The 13,573-nt window shown below is 35.6% G+C and overlaps 1 protein-coding gene across 1 annotated transcript in view; it reads right to left on the reverse strand.

The window, feature by feature from the left end:
* Positions 1-13,573, reverse strand: part of LOC120126473 (pentatricopeptide repeat-containing protein At5g42310, chloroplastic-like) — a 37,302-nt gene that overhangs the window by 19,934 nt on the left and 3,795 nt on the right. Inside the window, exons 2-4 of the mRNA XM_039144656.1 lie at positions 11,966-11,972; positions 11,739-11,870; positions 11,567-11,638 (exon numbers count right to left, since the gene is read on the reverse strand). Of these exons, the coding sequence (XP_039000587.1) occupies positions 11,567-11,638; positions 11,739-11,870; positions 11,966-11,972 (211 nt within the window). The remainder of the gene's footprint in view (positions 1-11,566; positions 11,639-11,738; positions 11,871-11,965; positions 11,973-13,573) is intronic.

Genomic DNA, 13,573 nt, shown 5'->3' on the forward strand with positions numbered 1-13,573 from the left:
GTAAGCCCTGATCAAATTAATCATAAACATCATTTCAGTTAAAATCAACCCAGTGTAATTCACTTATTGAACCCATACTCTTATTCATATACAATATTATGCCTTGTCTCCTTTATTACCTTTCATTTCAATGATTAAAATACATAACCATATCTCAATCCACACCATACATAATTAGCTTACCCTGAAATCATCTTCTAATCCTTTAACTTTAATACACTACTATCTTATAACTCTGTTAGTCAACATCGATTCTTCCAATCTAAAACATAAACCTTCATCGAACCATTCATATACATTCTTTGCAGTCGGAATTATTTCAACAATAGTTTACTCAACTAATCAAATAAGCATTCAATCTCATACACCATGTCACTTCCATTATTCATGCTTAACATTCTAACTTCTTTTATTTATAAACTGATCATTGATGTACCCATACTTAAACTCTTCTTATCAATCCTTAGTTTTACTCAAACATTTGAATCCTCACTTCCTTCACTCTATCACTTGACTATAATCACAATATACAACTTTATCCAGTTTCACTTCATATTTGGTTATCATAACCTACCATATCTTGAAATCTTGTAATTTCAATACATTCCATCCCATAATCTTGTTAGCCCACGCTAACTCTTTCCATCTTAAATACAAAAACAGTATCTACCTCACTTGATACATTTAAAATACTTCTTATCCTTCACATTATTTAATTTCTAGCAAAACACTTAATCCATTCCTTGGTCTTTATCCATTTATCCTTTTATAATCCGCATTGTCTTATACATAACTAAACCATATCATGTTCTTCATACTCCCATGCTCTTTTATATCATATATATTTATCCTTAACTATCACTCCTTATCACATTTTCATTACTTTATTAGTCAACTTTACTTGCACAAAACCTTATTCTTTACCATTCTTATACTTATGTTTTCTCCACTTGTTTAAAAAAAATCACCAGATTTCAATACTCATCTAATCCATTTAAAATACTTTTTCTGCTTCGATTTACATAACTTTTGAAAGACCTTTTAACCCAATTCACAAGGGTTGTCTTTAACCCTGACTTATCCTCAATTAACTCTTTGTTTAATCTTTCAAGATCAAACCTACTGTTGGAGTCTGTCGAGCTCTCATCTGATTTGATTCTCTGACGGAGAATACAACTAATTCATGTCTGGTTTAAAGTTGAACCAGAATCTTTACCTTTCTTTGATGGTGCTAAAATTCTATGAAGCACTAATTCTCTTAATCATCTGAGATTTTTTTTTCCAATCCTTTTATTCTTAGCTCTCTCTATAGCTTTAACACGATCAACCATTTCTTGAAATGAGAACAATTTCAAAACCAGTAAAACTCTTTTAAATTAAGGCACAAGTCTTAAACAATCAATCACATGTATCCTTTTTATCCTTCTTAATCAGAATCAATTCAACAATAAATCTTCTTAACTTATCAAACTTACTTTCATACACATGCTTGGGTAATTCCCTTGCTTCAAGATCATATATTCGAGCTTCATTTATCCGCCATACTCTAACTTGTCAAATTAGTAACGAAACTACTCAATTTAATTTCTCTTCTTTGGAGAAATAAAAACCTTCTATCATATCATCTAACCATAGGTCTGCAACAACAGAACATTCCTCAAATCCATCCTTGAACTCGGGTGCTCTTAACTTTTCAACTATTTCGATACATTTATTCTATGAGTTAAAAAAATATAAATTGAAAATTCATCAGAATATTCTTCAACATGTTGAAGACATTCCCTAAGTTTATACAGGCACTTCCTAAGGTTTTTCGCTCTTCTCCCTGCCTGGCCAGGGTAGGTGAATGTTATTACCTTCAGTCTATTACCTTGTTCTTCACTTTGGAAGCTATCATGATCATACATCTAATATAACATAACATTTTAATTCTATTAGCAAGACAATATACTCCTTACACTATCAGATCAGAAATTATTCACTTTATGTTGGCATGTATACTTTTTAAAACATTTTTTACTTCGATTGAAGCCTAGAATCGGCTAAACCGTAGCTCTGATACCATTAAATGTAACACCCCAACCCGTATCTTACCCGGATTCGAATCCGAGGTGTCACATTGACCTTTTAAAACATGTACTTGTATAAAATAATGAGTAATTTAAAACTTTTATAACATATAAATGACTAATTTACATAAAAGACATTTTCATTATTACAAAACCAATCAGAGTGTGTATATTTCACTTATTTATTTACATATAACTATTCGAAACATTTATAAAACTGTTCATAGCTTAAACAATATATTCTTTTGAAAACATGCCAACTAGAACTTTATATACTAAAATACATATTATTCATATCTTTTCTGATCTGACCTTTAGTAAGGAGAACTGACCTGTCTTGCTCCACATTGCTCTTTACTCTTCTCGAAACCTACGTGTAAATCACTTACACGCTAAGTCAAAGACTTAGTGAGGCATATAAACATATAAGGTAAACGGTAACTAATAATCATACCTAAACAATTACTACTATCATTTCATACCACTCATACTTTTACATGTAACAAATATATGCATACATATATGTCATTATCATTCATATCTTTTATCTCATGTTCCTATGATCTCTTATGTCCATATCATATAGCATATACCATAACCAATTGCACATATACATATCATGTCATGTAAACTATATATATATACTATCATTGATTCCTTTCATCATATGGTCTTATAAGTTACCATTTGTACAATCAATATCACACATGAAATTCCACAAGGAAACAAACATATTATCATATCACTTTATTAATATTATCTATTTAATAGCCCATGATACACATGTGAGAACTAAAGATATGCGAGTACATAGAGGTTGTGCACTAATGTTGTCACCACATCTCATATAATTGCACCGAAGTGCCACATATAATTGCACCGGAGTGCCGCGTAGAATTGCACCGTAGTGCCATATAATAATGTCCATAAGGACCACATATCATTCCTTAAGAATCATATACATATACTAGGGATAAAGTATATGTCTCACCAGACTTCACACATGTTCCAAAGAATACATATACGTCCTGAAGAACCACATATCATTCCTTAAGAATTATATACATATGCCAAGGATCAAGTATGTGTCTCACCAGACTTCACACATATTCCAAAGAATACATATATGTCCCGAAGAACCACATAGACCCTCGACTCTTGGCATGCCACCTATACCCCTAGCTCTCATGACACATAACATGGGCATTATCTTTTATATCCTTTTTCATATTCATGTAACCATATCATATATTCATATAATCTCATGGTTTCTTTTACATATACATGTATTCACGTAGTTCATGTCAATTCTCATATGAGTTCATATTCATATAAACATAGGATTCACCCTCATGTATCACATATACTTTCTCTTTCATATGGCTCATAACATTTCTCATGTGTTCATATGACATGTAAATCATTGTCATCTTATCATGTTATCACATAAACATATCATCTTACAATACATACAAAACACATCAATACCTATATTCACATATACCTATCATTTCATTATCATTATTATTATTCTTATCATCACCATTAATCTCTTTTACTTACCATATTCATATCAATAACACATATACTCAAGCACACATATAAATCATAACAAATACATACTTCTATGAATTCATGTTTTTCACTATTGGAAATAGACTTATCACAAGTCTTATTTTCCCTTGAACCTCATATACTAGAGAATATGCACTCACCTTAGCCTTGTTTGCTTTGAATCAATCTTAATCCTTAGATTGTTCCGGAACAAGCTTTATTCTATATCTACATCATAATAATACATTGATACATATCAATATACTAATTGATATCTTCTAAATTGTCACTTCTTAGGCTAAAAGAAAAGCCCATTTCATCTTTTAATGAAGGTATGCATCGATGCGCTGCACAGTGTATCGATGCATTCCCTATCGGTGCATCGATGCGCTGCACAGTGTATCGATGCATTCCCTATCGGTGCATCGATGCACTACCTGTGCATCGGTGCATAAAATACATTCGATATTTGTTTATTACTGGGATGCATCGATGCACCAATTGCATTCGATGTTTTTAGATTAAAAGAGTGCATCGATGCACTACCTCTGCATCAATACACCTTCAAATAATTTCTGGGTTTTAACATTGATGCATCGGTGCACTATGAATATGCATCGATGCATTCTGCCCAGAATCCTCTTTTTGAACCCAAAAATTCATTCTTTTTGGATTAAATCCTTCATATTTTAACCCCTTTCATATTCCTAACTTACATATACATACTTAAACTCATTAATATTCATTTATCTCATCTTTAACCTTAATATCCTCTCCTCTTTAGGAATTTCAAGAATCATACCCTATTTTCCACATGTTTCAAATCTAATTCTAATACTTAATACTTCTTAATTAAGCTGATGACAAGTCAATTTAGTTTCAAGTTCAACTTATCAACTCCATTATGGAAATTCACTCAAGAACTCCAATCTTTAATCTTCCCTAACTCATTTATCTTTTGATCTTAAGAGAACTTAAGCTTTCCTTAAGCTTAAGTATCACCTAAGAATCATAACCCAACTTTTAATTCAACAAATAACCAACTAATTAAGAAACTCACCTTTGAGTTGGAGCTTCACGCACAAAGAAGAAAGGAGGAGAAGAGAATTCTGGAGACCTTGTTTTTGGTTTCCTACACTCCCACGTGTAAAAATATATATCCCCACTATCACATTTTTAATTCCTTAAATGATCAAATGACCATTTTACCCTTTAGTTCCTTTAATAATTACTAACAACTTTTAAGAAATACTTCTAAATAAATCACTGAACTAATTCATTCTTCTACTTTAGTCACCAAATTCTGAAACTTTACAATTTTGTCACTAACCCATAGTTTGGGATGTTACATGTTCGACATGCTGGACTTGATTGAAAAGTTTGGTGGTGCTCCTCATGAGGATGCAAGGCAACATGTTCGGGAATTTTTGGAGGCCTGTGACTCCTTTCGACAAGAAGGTGTGCATGAAGATGTGCTGAAATTGAAGTCATTTCCATATTCTTTGAAAGATGATGCCAGGGCATGGCTCAATGGATTACCATCCGGCTCTATATGGTCTTGGGCTGAATTGTACAAAAAAAATTTGCTACGACATAATCCACTGAATATGAACAACCATCTTAGGAATGCCATAGCATCTTTTCACCAAGCTGATGACGAGTCAATGCATGAGTGTTGGGACCGCTACAAAGAATTGCTTCGCAAATGTACCAACCATGGATTCCACGACTGGACTCAAGTCGTGATGTTCTACAATGGAGCCAATGCACCCACGAGGATGATGCTAGATGCCTGGACAAATGTCACTTTTCTTGACAAAGCACCTGAAGAGGCTTTTGGCATTCTTGATCGAATTGCTAACCATGATTACCAATTTTCCTCTTCAAGGTTTGAAACTATAAGGAAGGTATCTGGGACATTCAAGTTGGAAGCTGAAGATTCAATGTCGGCCCAACTCTCTACCATCACCAATATGTTGAAGAATTTGTAAAATTCTAAGGCGGTGAAAGAAGTGAAGGTTGATAGCTTGGCATGTCTATTATGCCAAGACAATCACCATGAATGTGAATACCCGAACAATCAAAAGTCCATCAACTACGTGGAAAGCTTCAATGGATGGAGTCAGCATCCCAATTTCTCATGGGAAAATCAAGGAGCTTGTAATGTCAGTCATCTAGCTCAGCAGCAGTATATAGATGAGCCCCCGGCCTTTCAAACGAATATGCCATGGCATAATCAAGGGACAACATCTTACCTTAATACAAGTTATCTAAAGGCCACTATGCAAGAATTTATGGCAACTACAAAGGCTTTATTACAAGATCACGATGCATCTATTAAGAGTCAAGAAGAATTATTACAAAGTCAAGGGGCATGACTGCAAAGTCATAGTTTGTCTTTGAGAGATTTGGAAATGCAAGTGGATCAAATTGCCACGGCATTACAAGAATACCAACCAGACAGATTGCCTAGTGATACTGAAGTCACTAAGGTTAAAGACAGTGAGCAATTTAGTACATTCACCTCAGGGAGTGGCACCTATATCTACAAAGATGCTAAGTTTGGGGGGCAAACACTCGAAGAACCTAGCTATGAGATTGTGCATGAAGAGTCTCAATTGCAAGAGGACTTACATTCGCTGGAGAACAAAGCTGGATGTTCAATGAGTAAACCCGATGATGGCAAGCAAAATTATGAGCTTAAGGATATTTCAAAGGAGACGGGTCAGTCTAGCTTACTCATAGCTAGACCTGGTACGAAATCTGAACCTGTGGATTTCATTGAATTTACTCAACCCCAATTAGTTGCCCATTTTTCTAGGCTAGAAATTGTTAAAGCACTAAGGAATAAAAAGGAGAAACAATTCCCTGATGAGAAATTATTATTTGCCACGGCATTTTCGTGGTACCCTGACATTATCAATTTTCTCATTAGTGTTGTTTTGCTTCCCTACTTGAATAGCCAGGGCAAGAACAAATTGATGCATGATGATGACCCCTACTTCTTGAACAACTTTGTTGCCCAAGCAATTAAAAGATGCCACGGCAAAGGGGAGAGAAAAGAGAGTACTACTGCAAAGGTCCTACAAATCGGGTTCTATCTACTTACACTGAAGGTGGCGCTGTTATATATGTGGAGCATTTTGGTCTATACTGGTGCTCCAATCAAACGCGACAAAAATGTCATAACAATTCATGATTTTTTGGAGTTTGCATCCCTTGAACCTTTTTTAATTTATGTTTCAGAAGTTTTGTTTTGTCGTAAGTGTTTGTTTGTTTATTTTTATTTGTTTTATTTTGTTTTATCTTTATTTTTAATATTAGTTCTTTTTAGGATGAAGGGTGTTTTAAAGGATGAATATGATGAAATCTCACGAGGGAACTTCACAGGCTGCTGCAAATCAATATGTCACGACAAAGATAGATGCAATCGAGGCTCTAACAAGACGCAGTCGTGGCACCTGTTCACAAGGAGATGCTCCCACATTGGGCTTATAATCTTCTGGTCATCCTGGACAAGATCTTGCCATCATTTTAGGATGCCACGACATTTGCAAATGTCACTCAGCAAGACAGTACACCCAAGTCAGAGGATGTTAACTCAGTCAGCATGGACTAGATGACGTCTGAAGTCATCTGTTGGGCGTATGGAGACCTCAACATCTAAGAACACTGAAGGCCCTAGCACACCACCTGCTAAACCTAATTCTGATCCTGACAAAAGCCCCACATCACTGAGTAAGTGCACCAGACACAATACTACTAGCACTGCCAGCGTGACTCCACCACCATCTTAGGAAGACAAAGTACCTTGCATTGCATTGCATCACATCGCATGTAGTCTAGTTTTAACTTAGTTTTTTATTCAACATTGAGGACAATGCTTCTCTCAAGTTTGGGGGAGGTAGTGTTCTTTGTAGAACATGTGCATGATAATATTAACATAATGTTATGCCATGGCATCAGTAAATGGTAGGACACTTAGTTGAAATGTTTTGATGATACCTGATGAAGATGAACTTTTTAGGCTAGAAATTGAATGTAAATGACTATTGAGAATGATAAAACTGACTCTAGGGCTTGATGCTTTGCGAATTATTCTTACACGATTTGTATGTTTTCTATACTTAAAGAACTTAGGAAGTTTTTATGAAAGAACACTGGTTAGCCTTGGCATTAAAATATGGTATTATGCTTAAATGATAAATCACTGTTTAAGAACTCCCTTATCTCTGAATTTTGTTTAATCGTGAATAAATGCTTCGGCATAGCTGTAGAGGGACACTCCTCTTTGCCGTGGCATTGCCTGAAACTCTCTTTAATAAATGGCAGCCACACGCATACGAGTGAATAAAAGTAGTCACGGGATGACTCTGCCTGACTAGCTTGGGGGTGGAAGGTATGCTCCCTTTCACCTAGAGTGTGGGATGGTAGGTGTGATGAGCTGACTCCCTTCGTAGCAGCGTAAAAAAGTGGAAAAAAAAAAGAAAAAAATATGTACTAAATGAAAAGGGAGTATAAATGTGGTTAATGAATAAGTAAATGTTGTGGCGAAACTAGGGAACTCAATTAGAAATTGCCTAAATTCGTTAAGTATAGATTAAATACAATCACGCACACACACAACCATAAAGAATCTTAACCTAGGGAAAAGTACTTGAATTCTTGATATGTCTAGCATGTTAAAGCCAATTATTCTGAGGGTTGAAATTCAATTATTGTCTTGTTGTCCTACTGTTGAAATTGCCATGACATTTTGATTGTGTTAATAGTTATCCATTGCTTGAGGACAAGCAATAGGTTAAGTTTGGGGGTGTGATAACTCTGTAAAAAGATTATTTTTAAGGCCTTTCAACTTAAGTTATTGTTTGTTTAAGGGTACATATAGGTCATTTTAGATGTATGTAGCTGCATATAATTGCATTTTTTTGTGGTTGTGTTATTTTATTTTATTAAGGTGCTATATGAAGAGGAAGGTGTGGTTTTTAGTATATGCAGGAAATAATAAGCAAAATAGGCGAGCTGGGAAGTAATGCCGCTGCATCACACGTTGCTGAAGCAGATTGAAATGCCTCGGCATTTTTGGCGTAGAAAACGACAAAAATATACAGTTGTATGTGGACAGCTGGCTCTGCATATGAAATGATAGCTGTAACAGCCTGCTAGGGGACCACTGACACCTGGAGGATAAGGTTCATGCACAACATGTGATTCTAGGGGTATGAGGGGTATTTTGCACCCAACAATATCCCAACAACCTCATCATTACCCCTAGATATTTATTATATATTACACCTCACAAGAAAGAGAGTGGGGTGGAAAGAAAGGAGACGCATATTGTAGCAGAAAAATCATATTTTTATTTTCCCTTTTCCTTTCTTCTTCCTTGGGTTTTCCTCCATTGATAAAGCTTCAAGGAGTGGCGAGCTAGGCGCCGAGAGGAGCTAGCGAGCTAAAGTGGTTCGTGGTGGTCGATGAGACCTCCGGTGGCATGCGACGAAGGATCTTTCTCACTTTCCTTTGCTGTTATTTTATTATTTTTTTTATTTGTGGATTGTTGGAACGAATATTTTGTGGATTTTTCTATGGATATTTTGAACCCCACCAAGAACTAACTTATTTGGTGGTGGTTGGTTTAATGGATGTTTAAACTTTATTTTTAATGGTATATTTAAGTTTATCTTGGTTCTCTATTTGCTTTGCTTATAAATGCTTCACCATCTAGGCTTGTAAGAGGCATGGAAATGTCCATTACTTAGATGAAGGCTAGGTGTTCGGAAGAATCCTAAGCTGACAATACTTGTAAGTATTTTGAAGAAACGCAAGACAAGATCCTCATAAGCAATGGGTTATAGTATTTTCAAGGGGCTTTGAACTGGCCTAGGAATATTATAACCTAATCCCTTAGATATTGGAAGAGACTAGAATAGGATTTCAATGAGTAAAAAGGGTGTCTTTATCAATAGGGTAGGCTGTCCAACATCGTTGAGTGAGAGAAGATGCCTTGGCATCCTATTCTGTTAGGTTCCTGTGAGAACATTTTAGGAAAGCCCTGTCGAGTAAGTAAAGACCAGATAGCTTAAATCTGCCTAAGAGATAAGTTTAGCATTCTTAGATCAATCCCTACCATTCATTCCATTGAAAGCTTGTCACGTGAGGATTATCCTCTTTTTATTTTATTTATCTTTTATTTATTGTTTTTACCATTTTTCATTGTCTTGACATTTCATCATTTTCAACACTAAACATCTATTCTTGCCACTGTATTTCCATTTGCTACACCATCACACCATCAATCCATATTCACCAGCATACACATATCCATTGCCGTGGCATTTGTATATATCAAGACTAACTATACTTAGATAGAATAGTGCATAAACTTTACTCAATATCCTTTCAATCCCTGTGGAGACGATACTCACTCATCACTTTATTACTTGAGCGATTGTGTATACTTGCACATTATTTACGTATATTTTATAGTACTCACAACACGCAGCACTACTTCAACTCTCTGATCTACAAGAACACTGCATAGAGAAAATACTTAAGACACTTCTGAAGCCACCCCTAGGATTTATCCCTTCAAAAAATGGCAACTCAATTTTGGGTTTATGCCACATAGTACCTGAACTGTTAAATGAACCCCCTGTCCCTCTTCTTTCTACTTCTGGGTCAAACATAATAGGTCTATATTCACTATTCTCTCCCATTTGATTCTCATGTCTAACACTGTTCTTAAGGGCTAAACAAGCATCATGCTTATCTTTAAAAATCCTAGGTTCATCAGTTTTATAAGTGAATCTTGATTTATCCTTCACTACAGTCACAAAAACAAGATTTTTCTCCCCATTTTTTAAAGTAATAGGAGTTTGTACCTGTTCACCTGCAGACTGCTCTTGTTCACCATTTCTGCCAGTCAAGATCATCAACAACTCCTCAACATAACCCTGATTCTTGACTCAAGTGCAGTGATTCGGTTTTCCTGAGTTTCCCATCATTTAGGTGGATTAGAGTCATCTTGGCCTTGTTTCACCAACATTGATAATTCTTCAATTTGCTTTTGTAGTGCAGATAAATCAGCTTCCATATTCTAATTCTTCTTTGTCATACCCACTGAAATTTTGCTAGGAATTGAGGCTCTCGATACCAATTTGTTATGGTTGTAGAGAAATAGAAAAATAGGTAAAAGGAATTAGAGAGAATTTTAGAGAAGAAATGCTTTTTCATTCATAACATAAGGAATTCATCATCATCGCTCGTTTTTATTTAGTTACAAGCTAACAGAATCCTAAGGATTGCCAGCTGGCTATCATTTCTAACTGAATATAACAAATTCATTCTATATTCATTTCTTTTGCAGATATAGGCTATTGGACTCGACTATTTTAACTCTTCTTGGGCCTGCTACAGCTGTTTTGGATCCGGTTCAACCCACTCCAAGTCTTTCTGGTCCACTTCAAAAGGTAAGTGATTTACATTTCCCTCACGTGCCTCAATCCCCAATTTTTCCTGCTCAATCCCTAACCCTCGCCTTTCTTCCCCCAATTCTTCTTCGTGCCCTCGCCCTTCTCCTCCCACCATGACACATTGATTAGATCAATACCACAAATTTATTTGATCTTTCAATGTTTTAGTGAAAAGGACAACTAGAAAAACTGGACTCAATGTGCTATATGCAAGAGAACAGATACCGAAGGTGTGGGACATAGTGAGAGGTCGGCAAGATGTAGGTCTATAGTTGTTTTCTTTTGGGGGTGACTTACAACCATGACCCAGCATATAAAGAGCAAGAACACAAAAATAGAAAAAAACAACTACACTGGGCAACTGATCCAAATGCTTATGTATACAAAGACACAGAAAATATTATTTAAGATACATGAAATCAGCAGGCTAACATCTCATTCTCATAGCAGAAATGACATGTTAATAAATACCTTATGGAACTTGTCAACACGGATAAGAGCTTTCATAAGCATGGTATACGTGACTACATCCGGTTTCACACACTGTATATAAATCAAACCAGATAACAATGTCATAAGTATCACTCAAATGAATGGTACTAATAATTTTAAATCAGGCAAACGGAGGTAACATGGTACTTACATTTGCCTTCAAATATTGCAACACAGTAAATGCCTCGGCATCTCTTCTATCATCTCTAAAAGCATTTATTAATGAATTGAGAGCCAAGAGATTAGGTTTCAAGCCATCTCCTCCTATAACCCTCAATGTATTCTACTTGCATAGATAAACCCTGTTTAAAAGCAAACAACAGATGATAAAGGTATGCTACAGACATCTCATCCAATATAAGCTAGCTCTAGCTAAACCTCAAACCTATTAATTTCAATAATGAACTGACAGAGCAATAGAAAATGCAGTCTTTATGCCAAGCAGATCACCAGACTAGTATATTTTGACGACATAGACCCAGATAATCCTGCCTAAGCATTTCGACTCACTCGCCAAAAGTATGCCTGGAACCCTTTGCCCAACCAGATCCTACTAACCAGGAATCATGCGCGAGAATTATCATGATACATACCACATTGAAGAGGATAAGTACTCTCAACGAATATATACTATGAACTCACTAACTCATAATGGCATTATGCGAAGCACCCGTAACTGTGACTCCCACTGGCGGAGAATAGATACCAACATGAATTTATGATTAAGGCAGTAGTAATCAGTTCTACAGCCAATGAATTGATTAAATAATACGTATCATGGCAATTCATGAGTCAGGGTTAAGTAGGAAACTTCGGCCTAACAGGAGAGAATGAGAACTGAAAAAATGATAGTATAACTTACCCTTTGTGTATATGCATTTATTAAGGCATTATACATAGTTGAGGAAGGTTTTAGTTGTTGCGGAAGACGGCTATCGGATAGAGCAAAATCACAACTCATAATTTGATAAAATAAAAATAAAGATAAATAAGACACAAAATTTACGTGGAAAACCCCTAAATAATATAGGGTAAAAACCACGGGCAACGGTAGAAGAATTTCACTATGAGAAAATAGGAATTACAGCATCTCTCGATCTACCAATGAGAAAACAGTGATAATTCTCTCTAGATAAAAAATGAGAAAACAACTCTCAAGAAACTCTCTAAATTCTCTCTAGTATTGAAAAAAAGCTAGAATGCTTTGGGATGATTTTGAAGCTAAATGAGCTAGGGTATTTATAGTTGAAGCTTAAGGACTAATTTGTAAATACCCTAAATTACAATGACTAAATGTGAGATTGTACCATTTTCAAAATTCAACATTTTTGTTGTCATTTGCTGCCACTTGCACCGAAAGTGCATCTCCACCAAAATTGAATGTGCTTGCATGCTTTCCACCGAAATATTGTTTGGATTTTTCAACAATATCCCACTTGAAGATTTGATTGGAACAATCATATCTTCACATCATTTTTTCTACCTTGTACCTTCATGTTGCTTACGTCTCTGACAGGTCACAAGAGGATCGACACAAAGTAAATTTATCAGCGTTGATCGCCTTCGTCATGAAATCTGCTATGTTATCTTTGGTATGGATCTTCTACATATCTATCGGCCATTCTTCCACCTTTTCACGAATGAAATGGTATTGAACTCGTATGTGTTTTGTCCTTGAATGAAATATTGGATTTCTTGCTAGATGCAAGGCGCTTTGACTATCACAAAACATAGAGACACACTCTTGATTGTGCCCAAGCTCCTCCAATAGCATCTTCGGCCAAATTGCTTCTTTACTGGCTTGTCTAGCTGCTACATATTCTGCTTCTGTTTTGGACGTATCCACAACTGACTGCAATTTTGAAACCTAGCTTACAGCTCCACCAGCAACTTTGAACACATATCCTGTAGTAGATTTGCTTTTATCCAAATCCCCAGCATAGCCATAATCTACATACCCATTGATTAGTAAGTTTGATCCTCCGT

This window comes from Hibiscus syriacus, unplaced genomic scaffold (genome assembly GCF_006381635.1).
Source record: "Hibiscus syriacus cultivar Baekdansim isolate YM2019G1 unplaced genomic scaffold, ASM638163v2 tig00110458_pilon, whole genome shotgun sequence".
NCBI classification, from domain to species: domain Eukaryota; kingdom Viridiplantae; phylum Streptophyta; class Magnoliopsida; order Malvales; family Malvaceae; genus Hibiscus; species Hibiscus syriacus.